The sequence below is a fragment of the Eretmochelys imbricata genome, chromosome 1, assembly GCF_965152235.1.
Source record: "Eretmochelys imbricata isolate rEreImb1 chromosome 1, rEreImb1.hap1, whole genome shotgun sequence".
Taxonomy (NCBI): Eukaryota; Metazoa; Chordata; order Testudines; family Cheloniidae; genus Eretmochelys; species Eretmochelys imbricata.
This window is the reverse complement of record NC_135572.1, coordinates 192,892,697-192,918,637: the sequence shown is the minus strand read 5'-3', so window position 1 is coordinate 192,918,637 and position 25,941 is coordinate 192,892,697. Positions and strand designations below refer to the sequence as shown.

At 40.9% G+C, this 25,941-nt stretch overlaps 1 protein-coding gene across 2 annotated transcripts in view; it reads left to right on the top strand.

Annotated features, from left to right (window-relative positions):
- Positions 1 to 12,902: 12,902 nt before the first annotated feature.
- PHLDB2 (pleckstrin homology like domain family B member 2) overlaps positions 12,903 to 25,941 on the top strand; it is a 79,467-nt gene continuing 66,428 nt past the window's right edge. Inside the window, exon 1 of one of the 2 annotated variants that reach the window (XM_077820844.1) lies at positions 12,903 to 14,222. In XM_077820844.1, the coding sequence (XP_077676970.1) occupies positions 12,912 to 14,222 (1,311 nt within the window). In that variant the 5' untranslated portion in view covers positions 12,903 to 12,911. The remainder of the gene's footprint in view (positions 14,223 to 25,941) is intronic. The other variant, XM_077820854.1, reaches the window with a different exon arrangement.

The following is a 25,941-nucleotide window of genomic DNA, read 5'->3' as shown; positions in this document are numbered from 1 at the left end:
GTCTGGAATCTTGAGAGAAACAAGGTAGGTAAGGTAATGTCTTTTATTGGACCATCTTCTGCTGATAAAAGAGACTCTTTCAAGCTACATTGAGCACTTGGATGAGAAGAAAGTGGGGTACATATCTTTTCCAGAGAGTTACTATACTTTGTGAGAAAGTAATTGAATTCAGCAAAGTCTTAGAGTAGGTCATGGATGAGCAAACTTTTTGAACCGAGGACCACATCGGGGTTGCAAAACTATATGGAGGGCCGGGTAGGGAAGGCTGTGTCTCCACAAACAGCCTGATCCCCAACCCCTATCACCCCACCACACTTCCTGCTCCCTGACTGCCCCACTTAGAACCCCGACCCATCCAACCCTCCCTGCACCTTCTCCCCTAACCGCCCCCTCCCAGGACCCCCGCCCCTAACTGCTACCCGGGACTCCACCGCCTATTCAACCGCCCCTTCTCCCTGTCCCCTGACTGCCCTGACCTCTGTCCAGACCCCAGACCCCTGACAGGCCCCCTGGGACTCCCACGCCTATCCAACCCACCCTGTCCCCTGCCTGCCCCAACCCCTATCCACACTCCCGCACCCTGACAAACCCCCTGGGACTCCCACCCCCATCCAACCCCCACTGCTCCCTGTCCCCTGACTGCCCCGCCCCCATCCACACCACTGCCCCCCCCCCACCAGAACCTCCACCCCATCCAACTGCTCCCTGTCCCCTGACTGCCCGCCAGAACCCCCCGCTTCCTGCCTTCTTACCATGCTGGAGTCAGCCACGCCTCCATGCAGCCAGGCAGGAGTGGCGGGCCAGAGAGCTGGTGGCGTAGCACGCTGAGGCTGCGGGAGAGGGGGAACAGCAGGGGAGGGACCGGGGACTAGCCTCCCTGGCCAGGAGCTCAGGGGCTGGGCAGGACGGTCCCGCGGGCCAGATGTGGCCTGTGGGCTGTAGTTTGCCCACCTCTGGAGTAGATAGTCAAATTTGAGGGCTTTGTTTCATAAGATTACTTGCTTAGTAAATGTGCATCTACGGTATCGGATATCCCTGTCAGATTTATTTGGACTTGTCTTTGTGATTCATTTGTTAATAAAAGACTAAACTTTCCACTCTCTGGAAAAGCAGACTGTGTCATAGCCATGACAAGCTGCTCCAAGGCTAAACAGTCAGTGTAAATGAGAGGAAGAACAGCACATGTGGAGAGAAGAAACCATCCAAATTTCTGTGTTTTGTAAACTGAGGGTGGGATAAAGCCATTTCTGTGGATTGGTGGAATTGGTGTGCAGGAATATTGGTATACAATTTATAAACTAGTTTTTAAATGTGAAGTAATACTTGTATTATAACTAGGATGACCAGATAGCAAGGGTGAAAAATCGGGGTGGGGGCAGGGGTAATAGACACTTATATAAGACAAAGCACCAAATATCAGGACTGTCCCTATAAAATCAGGACATCTGGTCACCCTAATTATAACTGGACTGTTTTGTTAGAGTAAGAGCCTGTTTGAGTAGTGAATCATTGCGTTTGATGGTTGTTAATAAAACAAAACTTAAAAGTTTTACTTGGGCAACGTAAAGATGAGAGTTCAGTCCTAAAGCTGATTCTGTGCACTTCAGATGACTTTGTAAGTCCCAGATGAAATCACTTTGTCTCCTAACAAACAAGGCAGAGTGCACTGTATGCTCATTAATGGTAGTTGGACTCCCATTGACTTATATGGAAGTTGGATCAGGCTGTAAATAACTAATCTGAGTATGTGTGGATGACTGTATTCAATAAACTATGCTTCTTGACCTATTCATTTAATTATTTTCCCAGAAGTTTATATTTCGCAGCATTACCTGATTTGTAACATAAAGTAAGTTTGAAAAAGACAGGTTTAATCAGGTGATAGCTATATATATACTAATACTATCTCTAAAAAGTGAATTTTTATTTTATTCTCTGTTGTAATTTCTATATACAAACAGTAAACACAATGAAATCCTTAAAGATGACATGCAAAAGATTTTTTTATAATTGTGCTTTTTTTTTTTTCTTTTTTATTAAGCAGGCCTGAAGAGTTTTGTTTTTAATTTTTCTAGTTTGTGCTTTTACACTAGAAATAGCAGAAATGTCAAGTTTGGGTTATCTGATTTTGTTAGAGGTCTTCTTGAGGGAGGTGATAACACAGATGTGTGTTGAGAACTCTCAAACCTGAATTGAGATAGTGTGACACGTAATTTTTAACAAAGACATTACATTCTTTCTCTTGCTTGTTTATTAGGCAATGGAAATAAATTAGGTATTCACAAAAATAAACAAAAATGTTTTCAACTGTTTCATTCAAACAGTTGAAAACACTTCCCGTCTTGGTTGCTCAGTGTTCAATCTCTTGTCATATACAATTTTTATTGGTTACAAGATTGTCATAGAGTCTTCATGGGAAGTAAGACCTGAACTTCCAATATAAAAACAAGCAGATTTTTCTTTGTTTTTAACAAAAGTCTTATCAGCTGATTTCATACATCACAAAGCAGCTAAAATAGGAACAAGCTCACTTATGTTGTTTTCCTTTTCAGTTTACCTTTTAAATTCTGCACTACAGATATTTTAGAATGTATAAGCAGTTGTGACTTAAAAATCTTTCTTAACCCTTCCCCAAAAAAACCCAACACCCGCCCCCCAACTGTAGTGCTTCTGTCCCCTACTCCACTATTAGTTTTCCATCTTTTCCTTTCACTGATTGGTAAATATAAATTATATTTTTTGGGTGGTAAAATATTGTCATAAATGTATGTAATTCTGCTCTTTGATAAGAAATTGAACACGTACTGGGAAGTTAAAATACCTATTGCTTTCACTGTTGTGTGAGCATCAGATGTGCACCATATGTGAGTTTTGAGTTTTCCATCACTGCCAGTTCTCCTTGGCTTGTGATATGCTTGTAATTTGTATGGCCATTGGAAAAGAAAGGACTATTTGCCCATGCCACAGGTTCTTAAAATGTGGTTAGCTTGTATATGCTGAGAGAACTTGTTTCTTTACAGAAAGTATATTTACAGTGGAATAAAGTTTTGTTAATACTGCCTTTCCTACAAACAGTGCCCCAAGATATTAATGCAATTACAGAGCTAAATAGGATTTAAACGTTGGGGCAAGGGTTAAGACAAGTTTTCGGCTGAGATGCTTAAGGAAATGGAGAGTGATACTGAAGGCTATAGGAGCAGCAGCAGGGAAAGTTCTTGCACTAGTAAGGAGAACTGTGTGGAGACTAATTGGCTTATAGTATGTTTTAGTAATAGTTAAAAATTGACCCTATCTCTTAACTAGAAACCTAGCCAGCTAAAAATCAACAGTGATTACATGTTGCCATGGAGAATGGGACTGAATGCTTAGTCTTCTGCTTTGTTCTCAGGCAGTTGGTAGGGGCTTGGGAGCACTGCACATGATACTCTGTTAGCTCCCCGAGGGACTGAAAGATTGATGGGGTGCAGATGTAGCAAGGTCAACCCTTTTCCTGCTCGTGAGCGTCTGCAACATGGACACTTTGAGTAAGGACAGTTAACGGAAGGGGGATGCTGAGGGAGCTGGGAGATAGAGGCAATGGAGAAAAATCCTTTCTGTTCCTTTAAGAACCCCTGGAGAGGTCACAGGGGGGTGAATGTGACAGTAAACTCTCAGTGGCACAATAACACTAAACTAATGTATTAAGTTTAAAACCCAGGCTTAATCGCTCTCTGGAAGACTCGGGAGGGCACTCATTTACGGGGGTATAAGGCTATCTTTTCCATCATTTGATCGCTGAAGCAACAAAGCTGGTAGTTTTTTTAAGAAAACAGCAGGATGGCAGCTCCCTCCTCAGCACAGTGAGAGATCTATGATGGAGCAAAAACTCTCCACCCGCAGAAGGGGTGGGAGGTGACTCACTAAAGAAAAAGCATCATCAGTGGGGTCAGCACAGGAATGAGTCACAGAAGTGAGTTTTAGAAAAGGGGCTATGACAGAGGAGAGGGAAGGGGACTGGGTGTACAAGAAGGGAGAGAATATTCCAAGTGTATGGGGCAACATGATAGAAGGTAGGAGAAGACAAAGGCCTCTGCGGAAGACCATGGATTGCTTGCTGTGCTTCACTGCCAGGAAGATAATGTACGAAAGAATGACAAGCAAATACTGTACAAAGACAACTGAGACACCATATTTTGTGACTATTAAAGTTGGACAGGTTGCCTGTCTATAGAGAACATTACACAGCTGCCTCTATTCTTTGCTTGTCTCCTGCAACCCTTTTTTTTTTTAAATGGCAGAAACGTAAAACCAATCAACATTCATATTGTCATTTAATGGGCATAAATGGTGTCCCTAGCCTCTGTTTGCCAGAAGCTGGGAATGAGCGACAGGGGATGGATCACTTGATGATTACTTGTTCTGTTCATTCCCTCTGGGGCGCCTGGCACTGGCCACTGTCGGAAGACAGGATAGTGGGCAAGATGGATCTTTGGTCTGACCCAGTAGGGCCATTCTTATGTTCTTAAGTATTTTAAAGGATTTTATTTCACTCATTTGTAATCACAGTTGCATTAATTAAAAAAAGACATTTTATTATCATTTCCTTATTACACAAGGGCCTACTTTACACTTCCCATATTAATTTTGGTTTATTTTTAGATCTCTAATTAATGGCAAGGATTGCACACTGGAAATCTCCTGTTAAAAGTTGGGGGTTTTGTGGGTTTTTTGTAACCATATCTAGGGTGACCATACTTCCTAAAGTAAAAATGGGACAGCCAGGCCCAAGCTGCCCCCCATACCCCCACCTGCAGGGCTAGCCAGAGCCACCCCCCACTGCTCTGTGCCCCATGGCACTGCTCTGTGCCCCTGAGCTCCGTACCGCCCATAGTAGCGGCTGATCCCCCCCCAAGCTCCGCACCGTCAGCCACTGGGACTGACCTCCCTTGAGCTCTGTGCCCCTGCCACCCGTGGCTGGGGCCGAGCCCCCTGCTGCCCGCAGTAGTGGCTGATGCCCCCGAGCTCCGCACCACCAGTGACTGGGACTGACACCCTCCCCTCCCCCAGAGCTTCATGCCCAGCACCTCACGTTGCTACCCTCCCTCAATGTTCCTCCATGCCCCCACTGGGGGTGGGGGGGAGGGGTGCATCAAACTTTTTAGGTAAACTGGGCATTTCTTTGTTTGCTCTTGCCAGCTGATTAGTTGGGAAGAGCAAATGGGGCAAATGCCCATTTTTCTCAAAAAAGTCAGGATTTGCCAGGACAGAGCTTAAAAACAGGACTGTCCTGGCCAGAATGGGACATATGGTCACCCTAACCATATCCAGAGATTTTTATTTTTTAATAAAAATGAAACAGTCTTTGTTGTTCCCCTATGGTTTAATTCCTTCAGAAGCTTGAGATGGAAATTTGTCCTTCCTAAAATATTTTCTATATCTTGGCTTGTGCACCCTGTTTTGATATATGTTTGTGTGTGATTGCAGGGCTGCTGGCATAAAAGTCCGTTCAAGTTTATTTTTATACTGTGTGACAAAGCTCTGCCCTTGCCTCCGTGGGTCCCACATTTCCTGGCAGATTTCGCTAGCCTCAGAGGCTCACTGTGACCCTCCACGTAACCCTTCTTTCTCTAGGGACAAGGGTCACAGTCTACTGAGCCATTTTCATCATAAGCCAGCAAGGGAGGTGAGGAGAAGTTATCCTTCCTTGCACAGGGTCTGTTGTCTCCCAGTCTCAGTGATTAATCAGGGGGCAAAGGTGGTGGGGTGGAACCCCAGGCCCACCCTCTACTCCAGGCTCCAGCCCAGGAGCCCTAATAGTATCAGCTGTGGTAGCTGACCTTTTAGAAACATGACATGTACAATTCCCTGGGCTGCTTCCCCCACTTCCTCAAGCTCCACTTCACCCTTACCTCAGGGCCTCCTTCCTTGTGCCTGGTATGGTGTGTACTGCTCAGCCTCTCCAACAGCACAACTTCCTTCCACAGCTCCTGACAGGCACACTCACCTGACTGACTGGGAGGCTTTTAACTAGTTTCAGCCAGCCCCTGATTGGCTTCAGGTGTCCCAATCAACCTAGCATTCTCCCTGCCTTCTGGAAAGTTCTTAATTGGCCCCAGGTGTCTTAAGTGACTGGGAGCAGCTTCCATTTCACTTATCCTGGTACCAGGGATTTGTTTAGCCTGGAGCTAATATATCTATCTCCCACTACTTTTCTATAGCCATCTGGCCTTGTCCCGTCACAACTGATAATGCTGTTATAGCACTTTTCCCATCTGTCTGAGAGTTTTATGAAGACTCATGCATTAAATGTTTCAAAAGAGCCGTGGTGAGGTAAGTATTCACAATTTTTACGATTTCTAAAGGAAAGATAGACAGGGCTGCAAATAGAACCCAGGAGTCCCGTCTACTGACTAGGCATATTCTCTCTTTTAAAGGAAAAAGAGAGGTTAACACTTTTTTTGTGTGAACAGGAGAAAACCATAAAGAAGTTACATGGACTTTCAGATTGACAAAAGAAGCCTAACAATAAACCAAAATGTTGATGACCCCTATTTTGTATATTTGATATATCCATTCAAACATCTTTGTACCATTGCTGTTCCAGCTGTTGGTAGTGTTCCTGTCAATCAGGAGAATATTGTGAAAAACTCATTTTAGTTGTGCATTTTAAGAAATGCCTTTTAAAAAAGTTTCTGCATTATTAAAATATTTTTTTCTTCTGTTACTTGCAGGTCAAAATTTACCTGGGTGATTCAAACTAGCTTTGTCTTAACCATGCTATAGAAGAAAAAACATGATGCCAAACAGAGGTAACCTTTCCTCCTTCCAGAGCATTGCATCAGGTATAAAATGCAGAAAGCACGTTTTGTAACTTTACTGAAGACTTCATTGATTTTGGTGCTATAATTTTGTTTGCTCTGTAAATTGTTAGTTCTCTGCTCTTGTTATCATCATAATTTAGTTTACTAACTGAGAGGGATCTATTGCCATAGCATCTGGGTACATCACAAACAAGAACAAATTTCAGTTTTATGTCTGTCCTCAGTGAGTAGCAGAACTGACCCTCTGATTAACTACCTAGACAGAGAAACCAGACAAGGAAGAAAAGAGAAGATGCTGCCTCTTTATAACTCTCTCCAGCAAATACTTGGCTTAAAAGATGATCCTTGCACTGTGCACCAAGGTTAACCAATTAGAGCTCTGGCTGACCTCCAGAAGGAATGAATTCCTTACACATTACCAAGCACACCCTGCCTCTAGTCTTCATGTGTATGGAGTGCCAGCAAGAGTATCTAAGGAGTCATGATACATTCGGAGAGTCATTACTGAAACAATAACTTTAAAAAACTCCACCAAAGATCTGGTTTGTGGACAGTCAGCTAGATTCAGTTAAGCATGTGCAGAAGCCCTCTTGATTTAAGTGCTTTGCTTCTTTGAGGCTGATGTGCTGAGGAATTGACATAAGGTAAAGTATGGAACAGTTAAATTCAAGCGGCTGCATAGAAGTATTTCTGACTTTTGTTTGTTTTGCTTTTTGACATATGAAGTACAATGAACCCTTCTTTGCTCTGATGAACAAGTGTGATAATTTTCATGAGTTTACTTGTTCTTTGGCAAAAGGCTTTATTTTTCATAAGATTAAATGTGCCCCTTCAGTGTTGAAGGGTAGTAATGAAACAGTCCCTAACATTACATTACTGTGCCTGAACATATTTCTGTACAGGAGTCAGTGGAAATTATGCCAAAAATAGGGTAACTTTTGATGCTAATTTAGTCTAGTTGCATCATGATCTTGTTTTGAATAGTTAGTATTTGATGCGAGATTAATTGAAAGTGTGTGAGAGAGAGATTTGGAATGGGGAGGGTGAGGGGGGTTGTTAAGTACTATTAAGAATGGAGGGGTGGATATGAAGAATAAGCTCTCACAATCACAAATAACTTTCACGTTTTTGGTCTTTGGGTTCTGAACTTCTAAACACCACTCATACAAGCGCTTTATCTTTTTCAGCTCGTTTTGTTTGGTTTTACCAGAACACGAATGGCTTTTTTTTCTTTTTGTCAATTTGAACTTGATTGTCACCACTAAATAAAACTTGTAGAAGTCCTGTTGAAGTTTTCTAACTGAGCCACACAGTTCCTTATAATGTGAAATTTTAAAGTACCAGCAGTGAGATATGAAGCCTTTCATCACTAAACTCACTGCCTCAAATCCAGCCCAGTTTAATTAGTATTTAAAAGTCATTAACATTCAATGCTGATTGACCCTGTGAAATGAGTTGGTGGTGTTGTCTTCTTTCCAGGGACCTACATGTTACAGCATGAAAGGGTATGTGATGTCATACTCTTGGGTTCAGGTCTGAAGCTGCAGATAGAGTTTTCAACTGGCATAGCAGGGAAGATCCTTTCATGGATCAGTAAATGGTTAAAAGATAGGTAACAAATGGTAGGAATTAATGGTCATTTATCACAATGGAGAGAGGTAAACAGTGGGGTCCCCCAAGGAATTGTACTGGTACCTGTGCAATTCAACATATTCTTAAATTATTTGAAAAAAGGAGTGAACGGTGAAGTGGCAAAGTTTGCAGATGATACAAAATTATTCAAGATAGTTAAGTCCAAAGCTGATTGTGAAGAGTTATAAGGGGATCTCAGAAAACTGGTTGATTGGGCAACAAAATGGCAGATGAAATTCAACACGGATAAATGCAAAGTACTGCACATTGGAAAAAATAATCCCAGCTATACATATATAATAATGGGTTCTACATTTGCTGTTACTTGGAGTCATCATGGATAGTTCTCTGAAAACTTCAGCTCAGTGAGCAGCAGTGGTCAAAAAGCCTAACAAGGTGAGGAACCGTTAGGAAATGGATAGAAAATATGACTGAAAATATAATCATGCCACCATGTAAATCCATGGTATGCCCACACCTTGAATACTGTGTGCAGTTCTGGTCTGCCCATCTCAAAAAAGATATATTAGATTTGGAAAAGATACTATATAGAGAAAGGCAACAAAGATGATCAAGGGTATGGAATGGTTTCCATACGAGGAGAGACTAAACAGATTAGGGCTATTCATCTTAGAAGAGAGTTGACTAAGGATGGGGATATGATAGACATCTATAAAATCACGAATGCTGTGGAAAAAGTGAATGGAGAAATGTTATTTACCCTTTCCCAAATACAAAAACTAGGGGTCACCCAATGAAGTTAATAGGCAGCAGGTTTAATACAAACAAGAGGAGGTACTTTTTCCACACAGTGCACAGTTAACCTGTGGAACTCATTGCCATGGTGTGTTGTGATGGCCAAAAGTATTACTAGGTTCTAAAAAGAATTAGATAAGTTCATGGAGGATAGGTCCATCAATGGCTATTAACCAAGGTGGTTAGGAATGCAACCCCATGCTTGGGAGGACCCTAGCCTCTGATTGATTGCCAGAAGCTGGGAGGGACTAATGGGGGTGGATCATTCCAACTGCTCTATTCTGTACACTCCCCCCGAAGCTCTGGTACTGGCCACTCTTGGAGACAGGGTATTGGGAAAGATGGGCCATTGGTCAGACCCAGTATGGCCATTCTTATGTTCTTAACCACTAGATGAGACCATAACTTTAGCAATAAGAAAACAGACTGCACTGTGTGCACATGGTGAATAGGGATGAGATAACCCTTTCCAGTTCATTGATTTCAGTTGGAACTACAGGTACTCAACTTCTCAGAAAATTGGGCCTATGACCAGTCCTGTGCTTGTTATGCCAATAAATTAAAAACCAGCAGGATCTTATTAAAGGGAAAAAGGCAAAATACCACATTTATTGTGAATACAGAAAAAATCATAGTAAGCAATTAGTTATAGCTATAACATTCCATTCAATCTCATATTTATTCACACATTCATTCATACAAACACACACACACACAAACACACAGGTTCTTCAAGGTTGTTATCATAGTTACCAGCCTTAGAGTTGCTCATGCCAAGCCACACACACACACACACGCGCACATAGGTTCTGCAAGGTTGTTATCATAGTTACCAGCCTTAGAGTTGCTCATGCCAAGCCACTGGCCAGGTGGCCTGGACATGAGGAGGGAGCAGGGCCTTTTCAGATGCACATCTGATGCTCCTGGAAGTTGGTTTGCAGAATCAGACCCCAAAGTTCTCACTTTCTAGAGTCCATTTTTATAGGAATTTCTTCCTATGCCCGTCTATGGCAATTGCTTCATCATGCTGTTGCTGAATCAATCAGCAGATAGTACATTCTTGACGGCTCCGTGCTGCTAGATGTTATCTTGTTCTTTGGTTCTCCCATTCTTGAGGCTGTTGGGTGGATTCCAGTCTGCCCTCCGGGGTGGGGGTGGGGGTGGGGGTGGGGGGGGTCCTCTGGTTATTTCCACTTGACGCCTTCTTCAGCCGATGGACACTGGATTCTTAGGCTGGCACCTCCCTGATCATTCAGTTATTATCCACACCAAGCATCCATCCACATACATCCTCTATCTCTATTTTAATCACAATTGTTAATACAACAAAAGGGCAGGGAGTCTCTGGGTGCTGTTTCTGTTGTTACAGAGTATTGCTTTGAGTCTCTCTGTGTGTGAATTGCTTTGAGAACAGACTGTCTTAGAATGTACTAACGCAATTAGCAGCTTGCAGGTTTCACACACAGAGGGAGAGAAACAGTACCAAAAACCAAGAGACCTCTTAATTAGTAATACCCTGGAATTTAAACTATGGGGAATCAAACTCATTTGTGATTTTAATACAGAACTTCTTTAATATAATCCAACATGCTCTCACCACAAGACCTTGGTTGCTCTGAAGGATAATTGCTTCCTTAACTTCAAATACACAGCTAATTCATTGATTTAGCCTGCCAAAGAGCTGCTTTAAAGGTTTAGTGAGACGTTTTACATCAGTCAAGGCCTGAGTTCAAGCCCCCTCAGCATTTTGTGTGTTTCTGGCAGTGGCTGATGCTATCACTGACAGAAGGAGAGCAGGAACTGCATTCCTTTCATTGCTTTAAGTACCAGTGATTTGCTTTCTAACAGGGGAAACTCAGAACTCTTGGGCTGAAATTTGGGTCTTGATACGTAACTGAACAAAAAGTGATTTTTCATCTCTTGATCTATGTATTTATAGTTTGTAATTCTGAACTATTGTTCTACCACGGACATGGGATCTTAAACAGCTTTCTGTATTTATAACAACCTTGGATTCCCCTTTAATGAAGGCAAGGTGGCTAACTTAATATTTTTTTTACATCTTAAAGACTATAGTGCTTATAGAGAGCTTTTCATCTTTCAAGTGCTCTACAAACATCAAAGAACTAAGCCATAATACCCTTGAAAAATAGGTTGTATTCTCAGGGGAAACTGAGGCAAGGGGTGATTTGTCCACATTTATATAGGACCTTGGTACAAAGCCCACTGAAGCAAATGGAAGCACTCTCATTGACTTGAGTATGGACCAAGCACATAGTTAATAGGTTGCACTTAGTATCTCTGTGTCTCAGTTCTATATCTGTAAAATGGGATTAATTTCACTTTCCAACCTCACAGGAGTTTTGAGAGGATACATAAATGAAAGATTGTGAGTTGCGCAGATTCTGTAGTGATGGGGGCTATATATCTATCTAACATAGATAGATAGGGGTAGGACTAGAATTCATGAGTTTGTGTCTCCTTCTCATGTGTTGTAAACCAGTTCTCCAGCTTTTTGGGCTCAGGACCCATTTGTAAATGTTCGTGGCCTGTTTCCACCCAGTAAATAGTCTGGGGTGGAGGCCCTGGGGTGGTTTCAGTCAGATACTGACCCCCAGAGAGTTGGGTCCTGCCCAGCACTCACCCCACAGTGGTATCTCCTGTAGCCCCTGTGCTGTGGGGCTGGCTGGGATTGGATCTCCAGTCCGGGTGTTGCAATCTCCATGGTTGCAGCGCCGCTCAAGTTTGGCCCCAGCCCCGACTGGACCAAATTTGCGTGAGTAGAGTTGTGACTTGGCTCATGGGGTTGCAGTGCCAGACACTCAAATATGGCTTACCCAGATTCCCGTCATCATAATGGCTGGGCTAAACCTGAATGGTACTTAGAGTGACCAGGTGTCCCAATTTTATAGGGACAGTCCTGATATTTGGGGCTTTTTCTTATGTAGGCACCTATTTCCCCCCTCACCCCGCCCCCCAGGTCCTAATTTTTCACACTTGCTACCAAGTGGTTCTGGGATCTGCGAGACAGCAGGGAGGTGAGCCCAGCCCGCCCTGTTGGACAGGAGCCACTGGAGCTGCCCCACAATCCTTTGAAACATTCCGACAATCCAGTTTTAGGTCCTGACCCACGGGTTGAGAAACCCTGTTCTAAACAATGAGGAGTCCTTGTGGCACCTTAGAGACTAACAATGTATTTGGGCATAAGCTTTCGTGGGCTAAAACCCACTTCATCAGCCATGCATCTGATGAAGTGGGTTTTAGCCCACGAAAGGTTATGCCCAAATACATTTGTTAGTCTCTAAGGTGCCACATGGACTCCTTGTTTTTGCTGATACGGACTAACACAGCTACCACTCTGAAACCTGTTCTGAAAAACTAGAGTCAGTATTTCTAGTGGGTAGGGCACCAGAACAGGTGTCAAGGAATGTTAATTCTTTTCCCATCTATGTCACTGATATGCTATGTAACCTTGGGGAAATCGCTTGACTGCCCTCTGACTCAATTTCCATCTCTGTCAAATTGGGATTATAAAATTTACCCACCCATCTTTGTAAAGTGCTCTAAGATATGTAATTATATTATTAGAAACAAGTTATTTTTCCATGATAGATTAAGTATATACGATTATTTTTAACTAATTGCGGGGTGAGGCTTTCTCATGTATTTGCTGAAAACTAATTTTTTCCCCTTTTTTCCTCTCTCACAGATTCCAGTAAGATTATGGCAGAGTACAGCCACATACAAAACCAGCTGGAATTACAAAATACTAGTTTAGGAAAAAGCTCTGTGATGAATTCCTTTGAAAATGATCTCCAGGATATTATGGATAGTCTCAACCAGAAGAAATATTCATCGAGCCTTAAATTTAAAACAAATGGGGACTCCTCTGGTTCCTATTTAACACTATCACAACCTGTGCCAGCTAAACCCAGCCCTTCATCTAGTGTTAAAAATATACACTCCGCTACCAAAATTCAAGGATGTAAACCCTTTTCTTGTGAGAGCCCTTATCTTTCAGATAAAAGTGTCTCCGTAAAGCATATGGGTTCCACTTCTCCATCCTCCAGTGGGTACAGCCTCGGAAGGACAGACTTTGATATTCATGCCAACAGAGAAAATGAAAAACTCTTTGGACATGTGGATAAGTTTCACTGTTCAAAATATAGTCAAAAAAATAAATCGTATGACAATGTCTTCTTCCCAGCAGTGCTGGATGGGAAGAAGAACTCAGGCTCTCTTCTTGCAATGTGGAATGGAAGCTCAGGTAGTGAAATAATTCTTTCACCTGTTAGCAGTTCAGGGGCCGCAAGCATGCCCTCCAGCCCAAAACAAGGCAGGAGGATGAATATTCAAGACCACCTAACTCTTCATTCAAGACCAGTTAAGCATAAGGAGGCCATGACTGAGACTCTGGGTTCAAGAACTAGGAAGTATTCTGGTGGGTCACTGGGTCATATGGGAGTTTATAGTCGTTCTCTGCCCAGGCTGTACAAATCAACAGAAAGCCAGCTGATGCCATTAAGTTTGCCTCCAAGAAACTCTCTTGGTAATTCCAAAAGAAAAAAACACGGAGAAAAAGATCTACCTCAAAGTGCATTAGATGCTGATAATTACCTTAATTTTTCTTCTTGCAGCTCAGGGGTGTCACCATATACAAATTCTGTGTCTGACAGTAATTCCTATGTTAGTTCAACTTTTAGTGTTCCTGCAAGTCCCCGAATGGCCAGGAAAATGCTTTTAGCATCTTCCTTCTCCCATGTTTCTGATGATTTTGATAGATTTGGACTCTCAGGGACAAGCCCCAGTAATTCTTTTCCCCCTGTGGATCTTGACAGAACATTCTCTGTCAGAAGAAACATTTCCACTAGTTCCATGGAGTTTGATGAAACTGACCTGGAAAGCTTCAGACAGACACCTACCTTGCGGGAGAGAAAGAACAGTATTAGTTCAATTTCTGGAAGAGATGACCTAATGGACTATCACAGGAGACAAAGGGAAGAGAGGCTTAGAGAACAGGAGATGGAACGACTGGTAATTTTTCTTTTCCTTTTAGTTTTCACCAGTGTTTAATGCTTGCAAAACTAACTTTTCAAAGCAAACTGTTAAGACTATACCGTAGATGCAAAACATCTGCTCCTGTGTTTTGAAATTCAAATACATGACCTTGTGCGCTGGGGCTTGTTTACTATGTCAGTCTCTAAAGTTAATGAATATATAGTATGCTGCATCAACATCTCAGATGGTATCATTCAACCATCTGAAAAAAATGTAGGAAACTCACAGAAATTATGGTAGTTCAATCTGTGGGTTCCGCCAAAATATCTATGTACATAAAACCCACAAATTGCCTGGCAGGGATCTAACACTCTTTTCGTTTTTTTTTCCAAGTTGATGGCACTGTTTTGTGGTAAACACTAGGTAAAAAAAAAACAAAAACAAATCTATGTCTCCACTATAAGACTTCAGGGTCATGCTTCAATAAGCAACAAAGAATCAAACAACAAAATTACCTGATGCTGTATGTCACCATCTCTAGTGAGCACCATTTGCCTTGCTTGGTCAAGACTTTGCCTCCCGAGTATCTTCATCAAAGCATTGATTTCTCTACTTGTTGGTCTTTCTAATGATCACAAGGCAGGAGGAGGGGAATCATCTCCATTCTATCTATGGCGGGCTGCAGGAAATAACTCCGTGGGCCGCATGTTTCAGACGCCCTATCTAGGCCAAGTTGAGAGTGGTCTCTGGTTGAGGACTGGATTCTGTTTAATTCTTGCCCCTAAATCCTGTGTATTCCTTACCCCCACTCCTGGCCCCAACCTCATTTACATGAGATTCATAGCAGTAGAGAGGCATTAATTTCACCATTGTTAGCTATTTAGAGACTCTGAACATATTATACTGTAATAGTATACTCAGAGCTAAAGTCTATTATTATTATTTTAAAAACCAAAGCAAACATTTTCAAAGTTGGGTGCTTAAAGTAAGGTACCTAAATCCATAGTTGGATTTCTAAATGAAACTAGCTAGATTTTCAGAGATACTGAGGGCCTTTGATTTTCATTAAAGTCAGTGAGTGCTGCAAATAGAGTTAGATAGACAAGCTGGGGAGGGAGGGAAGATCACCATTTTAATCAAATTTTTACTGAAATCCTTTTTGAAATAAGTATTGTCTCCCATTTTTTGGCCAGCTTTAGGTATGAGTTATCAGTGCTTCTGATAATGTGGTGACTTATTTTGGTGCCAGACTTGAAGTGTCCAATGTGGAAAATTTTGGTTTAACATTTTTCTGTGTTAGAACCATTGACTCCTAATACTGGAATACATTCCAGTGAACAATGCTACCAGCTTGCAAGAGGGAGGTACTCCGTCTCTGAAAAATTCAAACCAAGTATGGTATAGTGGTTTGGTATTTTTAAGAGGAAAAACTTGGATTTTGGGGGGAATGCTTCTACAGTTAGTACTGCTGTTCTCTTGAAAGTAAAATGCCAATCTAAAGATATGTTCTGATTCTGTTTCTAGATGAGATGACTAAATCTTTCCTTTTATTTAGCATTTGTTTCTCCCAGCTCAATACTTCTCCAGAGTACCAGTCCTATAAAAGGAGAATTAGCCTAATGTTTTCTCAACGTGTTAAAATGTGTGAAAGAGTGACTGTTTTAGGTGCTGTATGACTTACACATGAAGGAATTTGCTCCTTCTTGATTTAGTCTTCTCTTCAGCATCCTGCTATGTATTACTTTTTGAAGTTATCCAGTTAAGGATTGGAAATTAGAACAATGCATTTTTTCGGGGATTTGAGAGCTTGAGTAACCACTATAATTAGTTAGCTGAGCCATGGCAGAAAGTATATGTTTGTAAAAATACCATTTCTTTATACCCTTTATATAAAAGTCAGTGTTGGGTCTCCATGCATTCAGAGATGGATTTTTTCGAATGGGCTGAGAACCCACAGCTCCTTGGGACTTCTTTACTTTTAGCTTCAGTTTGAAGACCTGCTAAATGTACTTAATCCTTCTTCTTCCTGCTTGATGGAATGTGGATTTGTATAGCATGTTTCCTGTGGAAAAGATGATAGATAACCAAAAATGCGTGGTTTCAAAGTGGTGTGTAGAAGTGTGGGTTGAATGGCTTGAAGAGAAATGATTTGGGGAAGTTGGTTTTTGTCCAAATATTTGACCTTTTAATGTGAGGTCAGGTAAGCCAGATAGAATGTGTTGAGAGAGATTCTGGCAATGCAAACATCTGTTTTGAAACAGTAGCTTGCTTTTCAGGCATTATAATACTTTTAAAGAGTCAGTGTAGTTTGGCCCACCATTTTCCTTTGAACTAACCCATTATTTTCTTCTCTTTTTATCTTTATGATTTTTTAAAAAAACATCTGTGAAACTTGCATAATAACAGGTTTCAGAGTAGCAGCCGTGTGACTCTGTATGCGCAAAAAGAACAGGAGTATTTGTGGCACCTTAGAGACTAACAAATTTATTAGAGCATAAGCTTTTGTGGGCTACAGCCCACTTCATTGGATGCATAGAATGGAACATCTTGTAAGAAGATATATATATATATATATACACACATACAGAGAAGGTGGAAGTTGCCATACAAACTGTAAGAGGCTAATTAATTAAGATGAGCTATTATCAGCATGAGAAAAAAACTTTTGTAGTGATAATCTAAAGGTGACAATTTTGCAACAGAAAAGCTTCAAAAACAGACTCCAAGGAGAAACTGCTGAGCTTGAATTAATATGCAAACTAGACACCATTAACTTGGGTTTGAGTAGAGACTGGGAGTGGCTGGGTCATTACACATATTGAATCTATTTCCCTAAGTTAAGTATCCTCACACCTTCTTGTCAACTGTCTAAATGGGCCATCTTGATTATCACTACAAAAGTTTTTTTCTCCTGCTGATAATAGCTCATCTTAATTAATTAGCCTCTTACAGGTTGTATGGCAACTTCCACCTTCTCTGTATGTGTGTGTGTGTATATATATCTATATCTATCTATATATATCTTCTTACTATATGTTCTCTTCTGAGCATCCGATGAAGTGGACTGTAGCCCAGGAAAGCTTATGCTCAGATAAATTTGTTAGTCTCTAAGGTGCCACAAGTACTCCTGTTCTTTTATCTGTGAAACTGCTTTTTGTGTTTGTTTGTTTGCTTTTAACTTGCACAGGCTGGTGGAGAATGTTGAAACTGCAGCCTTTGTTACTCCCTGAATATGAAACTAACTGGTCTGCTTTTACTGTTCACAGAGAGTAAAACACCAAAGTAAACGAACAGCACAAACTGTGAACTGTCCATTTCAATTTCTGGAATAATTTTAGCTTCAGTAATGTAATTCTAATTTTGTTACTCATGTGACAAAGTAATTTGCTTTTTAAGAGCAAGGTTTGGTGTTCTTTCTCTCTTTTTAAAAATATATATATATATATCCATGGGCCAGAGTCCAAACTGGTACCTGGAGGTGTCAATCAAACGTTCCTGTGCCAGCCTGTTTCCCTGTCTCATGACGCTGGCTATATGTCCCTGATCTTGTCCTCCTCTCTGGATTTTCTGTAATGGGTATGAGTATGTGTGTCATGAGCTGCAGGGCAGGGAAGACAGCTTTAGGGTTATGGCCAGAATTCCATAAGAGCTATGCTGATCAAGGTTGCTGAGGAGTTAGGCTGATTGGACTTTGCATCTTGGAGTGGAGTGTGGGGAGGTTATTTCAGAATTTTTACCATCAGAAGCCATTGTAAATTCTGGCTGAACTTAGCCCATGTTTTTCAACACATCTCCCCCTTATAACTATGTAGTTTATGAATAGTTAAAGGGAAGACCTATGAGACAAATAAACATTCATAAAATACTTGGCTAAACCTCACATGTTTGAGTATGATATAAACCCCAATACATATTGAAGTTCAAATACAATTAGTCATCTGAATCTAAGAAAATCAAGGGGATGAATAGTAGTATTGATTGAAATAATGACTGTGGTAAGGAATTGTACACAAGCTGACAGAGACAAGTTGGATAAATATTAAAGCCAGTCTAGGCAAGTTGATACTTAGGTGCTGTCAAATAGTCACAACCTTGTTGGAGATTGTCTAGTGCTGTTTTAAAGGCAGTACGATATTTTACCTGTAGGTGGAGCCACATATTTAAAAATTACTATTTGGAATTATGTAAAATATTGTCCACAGCCCATCTCTTGGTATGGATCTGTAAAGCATACTTTTATCGGTCAAGCAGCCTTTCTGGAAATGAGGAATGTATTCATGAGAGATTTTAGTTTAAATGAGCAATGAATTAACAAGTGTTATGAATATGGACTTGGAGGAGAACATATTTTAAGAGACTTGTTTCTCTCAGTTTGCTGAATATTTAAACATGGTCAAAGTTTATTCTGTAAGCAGGAAATAATACAAAATTAGGTTGAATATAGAAAGCTTGTGTCATCATCATAGTTATGTGTGGCGTGTTCATGTGAGTTAAAAAGAAATAAACACAGGTAGGATTCTGAAAGCAGTACAGGGGATTGACCCACATATCATCCATTAAAAATAATTGTAATTAATTTTACAATTAAATTTTATAGAAGATGTCTGCTCAGTCTTCCATACTGCTTGAAATCTCAATCACTTTTTTAAATTTATCACTTAGGATATCGAAGCACTATGTAAAAAACATTAGCTAATTAAGTTTTGCAAACAGCCCTGTGAGATAGTTGAAGGCTAAGTATAGATAATTTCTCCCACTGTTTATATTTAGCAATCTTTGTGGTGTTACAGGGCAGCTGTTTAAGAGCAGTTGAATTTAATACAGGAACAAATACCACACATCAGGTTGAAGCCGCTAGATGCTTTAGATACACAGGATGTAATTAACCCTGGTATCCTGGTGAATTTCCATCTTAGGTAACATCCCTATTTTTGCAAAATAGCACTGTAGAATCTTTAATGATCAGAAGTGTTAAGGAGGACTTTACTTTAGATCTCTTCCAACTAGATCTCTTCCAACAGACCTAAATAAATGTAAGCGGTTAACTTTATTTTTTCCTGCTCTCTCTCTCTAACTTTATATATACACATGCACACACACTTAGCTTAATTTCTCCAGCCTTGTATTTAATTAGAAGGTGCACTATAGGCCAGAATAGAAATCAATTTCAATGGAGTTACTCTGTTTTTACACAGAGCTCAGAATATGGAACCATATGAGGGCTTCAATAATTTTGGACTCCTACTAGCCTGAGTGTGATATGAAAAATAAGTACAAGTGTGTGTGTGTACGGTTAGGGAAGGAAGGCACCAGTCTGAGCAAAATGCAATATCCTGGTGAAAACCTCAGCCCCTGCCTGAAAATGCTTTAAAAAAAGAAAAAAGGTGGGGAGGGTGAGACTACTAGGATTCCTAGCAAGTGTACTTTCTGCTCAGGGGCTTTATGTTTTCTGGGAAGCTGGTGTTTGATCAGTTCAAAGCTCCCCAATTTCCCCACCCTTTTCCTGGCTGCTGGAAGAGAAAAAGAGCTTTCTCTCTGGGTTTGTCTTCACTGGGAAATTGACCAGAATAGCTATTATGGAATAAACAATAGCTCTTCCCAAATAGCTCCCCATGTGGATACACTATTCCAAAATAAAAATCATAGAATATCAGGGTTGGAAGGGACCTTAGGAGGTCATCTAGTCCAACCCCCTGCTCAAAGCAGGACCAATCCCCAATTTTTGCCCCAATCCCTAAATGGCCCCCTCAAGGATTGAACTCACAACTTTGGGTTTAGCAGGCCAATGCTCAAACCACTGAGCTATCCCTCCCCCCCAAATCACTTTATTTTGGAATAAATAGTGTGCTCACAAAGTGTACTGATTATTCTGGAATAAAGTGATTTATTCTGGAATAGTGTCCACATGGAGATCTCTTCTGGAATAGTTTATTCTGCTATAGTTCTTCTGGTCAGTTTCCCCATGTAGCCCTCTTCTGTTTAACTAACCTTTCCCCCCTCCACCTTGAGAGTCTGTGTGTGTGTGGGTATGTCTACACAGCGTTTTGGATCCTGAGGAGTGAGCCTCCCAGCTCAGGTCAACAGACTTGTTTGTGGTGTTTGTGCTAGCGCTCTAAAAACTCTGTGCAGACAGTGCTTTGAAGTTGCAACTTTGTCACACCCCAGTGGCCCCCCTGCGCTCTCAGGGTGTCCCTTGGGAAGGCCGACCAGCACTGTATGTTGCTAACGCTGTTGCAAGCATCGCAAAGCATTTTGGGGAGGGTCAAAGGTGTGCAAGTGGGGAGTGGAAGTTTCCTTTACAGGGTAGAAGAGGCCAAAAAGCGGGGGAAGAAGAAAAGAGCAAAAAACAAGTTAATTGAATACTTCAGCTAGCTCAATCCGAAGATAATACGCTGGCCCCAGCCAGCCCAAGCTCGCAGCTCACAGCCGACATTTGGCTGCGAGCCGAAAAAACCGGGGGCTTAAAAGTTGCCCAAGCAGCCATAAAAAAAAAAAAAATCCAACTGCACAGACATGCACCTCAAAACAGCAAAGCCAGCAAAAAAACAACAACCCAACAAAGCCCAGGGCTGCAAAATCTAAAACCACAAACAAAACAACAAAAGGGGAAGCCAAGCCAGGCATCCCTGAAGCCGGGGTGTTTGGAGAAAGGGAAAGAGACCACAAAAAGCCGGTTTAAACTAGCACAAAAAGCACCAGGAACAGAGGTTGCGGAATGGAACGCCGCCAAAGGAGCTCAGGACTTAAAACCCTCCTAAGAGCTAAAACAATTTGGAGAGCACAGCAGATCCTTAAACAGCCTGGGCCCAGGACAGCACTTCCGTCCACCTCCCTCCCCCCGCCCTCTTCTTCTGATGTTACACCCAGACTTAGCCAGTCTGGTCGTGCGTGTGTGAGTATGAAAGTGGGTTAGGGTTTGGGTCATTAATGCTTTCTTTCTTCCCCTAAGTGATGTGGAAGCGTTCCCAACACTCTCTGCTGTTATTTTATTAATAAAGCTTTAAAATTTAGACACTTGGTGTGCCTTGTCATCTCCTCCCCCAAAAAATCCTGTGGCCGCAGCCTAATCAACTGTGGCCCCAGGCAGATTGGTAACAAAAGTCTGTCACAGTTTTGATGGAGAATTGCCGGGGGGAGCCCTGCAGAGCGCACCAAACGCTTTGCCCTTGGTATATCATGTTTGCTCTGTCCGGCACTGTTGGTATTGCATGTTAAAAATTTTATAATTAAAGGTAAGCCCTACCCTCAGTCATAGCATAACAGAGAACCAGAGGGAGGTTTAGCGTTCCTCTCTCCACCCTGGGGGGAAGGGTGCAGCTAGGTCTATCCCCGCTTGTAAAAGTACCGGGCAAAAAAAAAAACAACTTAAAAATCCACGCTCCAAGCAACAAAAACAATCCCCGGTGCATACACCCCCAGTCATAGTATAACTAAGTTAAAAAAAAAAAACCTTTAAAGTTTTTCACTCAGCCCGAGAGGGGCACTTAAAAAACAAAGCTTTGGAGTTTCTCGCTCAGCCCAAAAGGGGCACTTGGAGAGGAGAGCTTTGAAGTTTCTCACTTTGCCCAAAAAAGGCACTTGCAGGGGTGTATGCACCCTTGGTGGAATCGGACCAAGTAATACGAAGGGAGGCTTAATGTCTCTTCCTCCGGCCCCTCCAAAAAGCGGGGAGTAAGCATCGTAAGCCCCGGTGCCGGCATAAGCAGCATAAAATCCCAAGTTATTTAAAAAACCTTAAAAATGGTACAAACAGTTTGTAAAAACATGTTTAAAAAACAAAGTGGTACAGCTGAGTAGTCGGAAGTCCCACAGTCATGGGCAATGGCATCAATAACGGGTTCAATGCCGGACGTACGGGCATTAGGAAGCACAAACATGGTAGTCCGGCTGCCTGGTCAGCTGGCGTCTCGGAAGGCAGGTGAACCTGATGCCCGAGCCACGGGGGAGGCAGCAAAGAGGGATGGGACCCTGTTGCCTCTTTCAAAGGAGGGTAAAAACCTCTCCCAGCTGGAGAGGGCTCTCACCAAGGTAAAATACAATCCCCGGGGTTCTGTGGCGAAGCATCAAAAAAGTGTGCATACGTGGCAGAATTTATTAAACCTGTATGCCAAGTATAAAAAGAAAAAGAAAAATCTAGGGGCAGCTATAAAAAGAAAAAGTGTGTACCCAACAGCTGGTAAAAATAAAGCAACTGAAAGCGCAAATTACGAACCACGCTGCAACACAGACCTATGCCCAAAACAAAACTATAAACAATTTAGCCAAATTTGCTAAAAATATATATATATATATATATAAAAGGGTTCTATTAAAACTTAACTGACCCAAATATATTTAAAAAATGTAATTTATATACAGCTATAGAAAAACAAAGCAATATATATTACAAAAAAAATGCAAATATACCGTGCTACTTCATTACAATCCTATTAGGTCTTCAAAGGAAGCCACAGTAGGTTGTATTTTCTTTTTCAAATTTTTATATATGTTAAAAGCAAAAATTAAAAGTAAACAGTAATCAAAACTCTAGTAAAAGTTAATTGTGTCCCTTTTAAAACAAAGTCTCTAAGCAGATAATGGCTTTGAATCCAAAAGCAAGCCAAAAAGCACCTTGTTAATGCAAATTACCTAACTAATAAAAGTAAAAGCCATTAAAACCTGGCCTACCTATAAAACAAACACAAAAAAATATGGGGGTAATTCCTTTGTTATGCCTGCAACCAGCAAGGGTATTTATAAAAAAAAAAATAAAAAATAAAAATTAAACAATAATCTGCCACCCCCCAAAAAATAAAAATATGTTTTTCTTGTCTTTCAAAACAACAAAAAAAAAGCCAATGCCAGCTAAAAAGCAACCCAAAATACCATAAAACTACTGTCACAATAAAAATTGGTTTTTATGTTCTATGTTTTGTCTTTTGGTGGTGTTTGTCTCATTGCTAGCACTGTTATGTACCAAATGCTGCAAAAAAACTTCCTCAAATAGCAAACGCCGTATTAAAAAAAAAAAACGGTTTTAAAGCAAAAATTATAAATACTATAAACGTAAAAATAATTAAAAATAAATTAAGCTCTCTGTCCCATCTACAGGACAGGCAAATACAAAAACAAATAAAAATTAAGAAAACATACTGCTATATCTATAAAATGTACTAAAATGCAAATACTTGTTTTGTTCACCTTAAAACACAAAATGTTTTAAGAAATATCAAAAAATACTAAGGCTTTAACACGTACTAAAGCAAAAAAAAATCACTTTTAATACTTATCAATACAAATAAATGCAGTATGTTTTTAGCATAGTAAGGCCAAACCTTTTAATTAAAAAAAAAATATTGTTAAAATCGCACACCAACAAGCTCTAAAGGCAAAAATATATAAAGTTAGCCCGCTCCCCATATTGCACATGGGATCCTTCTGGCTACCCTGGACCTCGAGCCAGTAAGCTTAAAAAAACAAAAACAAAAACAAAAAAAACAATTAAACACCAGAGGTTGTACTGAGTGGACTCCTCAAAAGTGGGTGTGCTTATCCTTGCCTGTTGCTGCAAAGCCCTGTTAAAAACATTTCACTAAAACTCTTGTATGTAAAATAAATTAAATAATAAAACCAAAATACTATATAATGGGCAATATGTATGTGTTAATTCCTAAAAAAAAGTTTTAAAAAAATTAAAATGTTAGCAACCTGCTAGTAAACAAACGTAAATGTAATGTAAATACTGTGTTTACCAATAATCACATTTACTGTTTACCACAACCAAAAGTCTCAGCTTTGACCAATAAAAAAAAGCTTTTTAAAACCCGCAAAGCCATAAAAACTGCTTTAAATAAAAAAAAGCCAAGCATAAAAAAATCATCATTAAAAACATCTAAAAATAGCAAATTAAAAACAAAATAATACTACAAAAGCTGGGAAAGGCGACCCACAATCTAAACGCCAAGTGGGTGGGTCCGTACTGCATCGTAAACCGCATCTCCCTGGTAGTGTACCAGCTTCAGCTACCGGTAAATTCAAATGGGAACATGCCAATCAGCTCAAAACATATGCTTCCCCCTAGGTTTCTGGTCATGACGTCATGGGCCTCAGTTATAAACCAGCCACCTGCCTAAACCATCCGGGTTTTCAGCTGTCCATAAAATTATCTAAATAATCATAATTAAAAATACCTCTAAAGGTTCTCCCTAGCTCAAGTGGCCAAAAAGGCCAGAGCCGCAATGTGGCAGGAGGCTGGAGGAGGGGTGCCTTAAAAACAGCATAGGCCGACTAGACACAGCAGGGCCACCGCAAAATACCTGATGGGTGGCCCCAGACCTCCCCTAAATCCCATAAAAACAAACCCTGTTCCTCCTGTGGTGGCCTAAAATAAAATAAAAAGCCCTTTAGCAATCAATAGCATTTACTAATCTCAAAATGTAATATTGTTATTGTAACCTCCTAAACCAAGCAAACAACATCCATAACAAAAGCCAAAAAAAGCTGTAACAAAACAACTAATAATTTAAAAAGTTTTTCATCTGTGCCTCAGTTTCCCCAGTAGGTTCATTTATGTTGTTTTCTTTCTTTCCCTCTTTCTTTGTTAACAAAACAAGACAGTAATAGCAAAAGCCCCCAAACACCCCAAACAAAAGTAGTAAAACCACGCATGCTGCTTCAGGCCTGCAAAATTTATTAATGTAATACAATGTATGAATGGTGGCACATATCTATGGGAATCCTCGGGTGTCCAACATTTTTGTCCTCCTTTGTTAATTTTACCACTGTTCCAAATTAGCCTTATTAAAAAAAAAAAAGTCAATCATCCATTGGCAGGGTGGCAATTGTGGCTGAGCATCCTAAAAATGTATCATCACGTATTATCTAAAATTGGGTGATCCATCGCAACATATAACAAATGGCTCCCCCCAATAACACAGTTAACCACTATGTGCTGACCACAGCCACTAACCATCAGCACATATAAATTGCAAAAAGCAACACCTAGCAATTACAGCCTATAAAGCCCCCCCCCCCAATAATATATTAAAAAAAAAAAGTAAGGCCAGGCCACTTTTACAAGGTAAATCAACACATCTGCTGGGAAAAAAAGGCATCAAAATACACCCCCACTAAAGCCCATGTGTTTACCAATACCTCTACATGTGTTTAAAAACCCACCAACCCTAAGGTGCCCCTTAATTTGCTATTACAGTCTCAGGCACAAAATTTTTCAGTTCATTGGCCTGCAGTTATGCAAAGTATGGTTAATATCTCTCACTATGTTGTGTTTAATATTTCATAAATTGCACCCAATGTTTTCCTGCCCTTGGCGCACACACAAAACCAACTAACTGTGTTCCAGGCTAATGCCTCCTCCTTCCCGGTGTTACAGCACACCTTTAATAAAAAAAAAAGCTGCATTTACAACCGCCATTCGGACGGGGCATCTATGCCAACAAAAAAACGTTATGCTATATTACTAATAAAGCCAAAAGCCACTACTGGCTAATGTATGCAATTGTTGCTGCCCTAACAATTTTGTGTATGTTATATTGCTGTTTATATAAAAAGCCAACGGTAACCCTAGCCACTGTATCAAAAAATAACAAAACCCTAATTAGTGACCCGTCGTGACAAAATGTTGATTCGGGGGTCAAGGGGGGGGGGAATGTCACACCCCAATGGCCACCCCCTCCCTCAGGGAGTCCCCTGGGAAGGCAGATCAGCACCGTATATTGCTTGCTAAGCATTTTGAGGAGGGTCAAAGCTGTGCAAG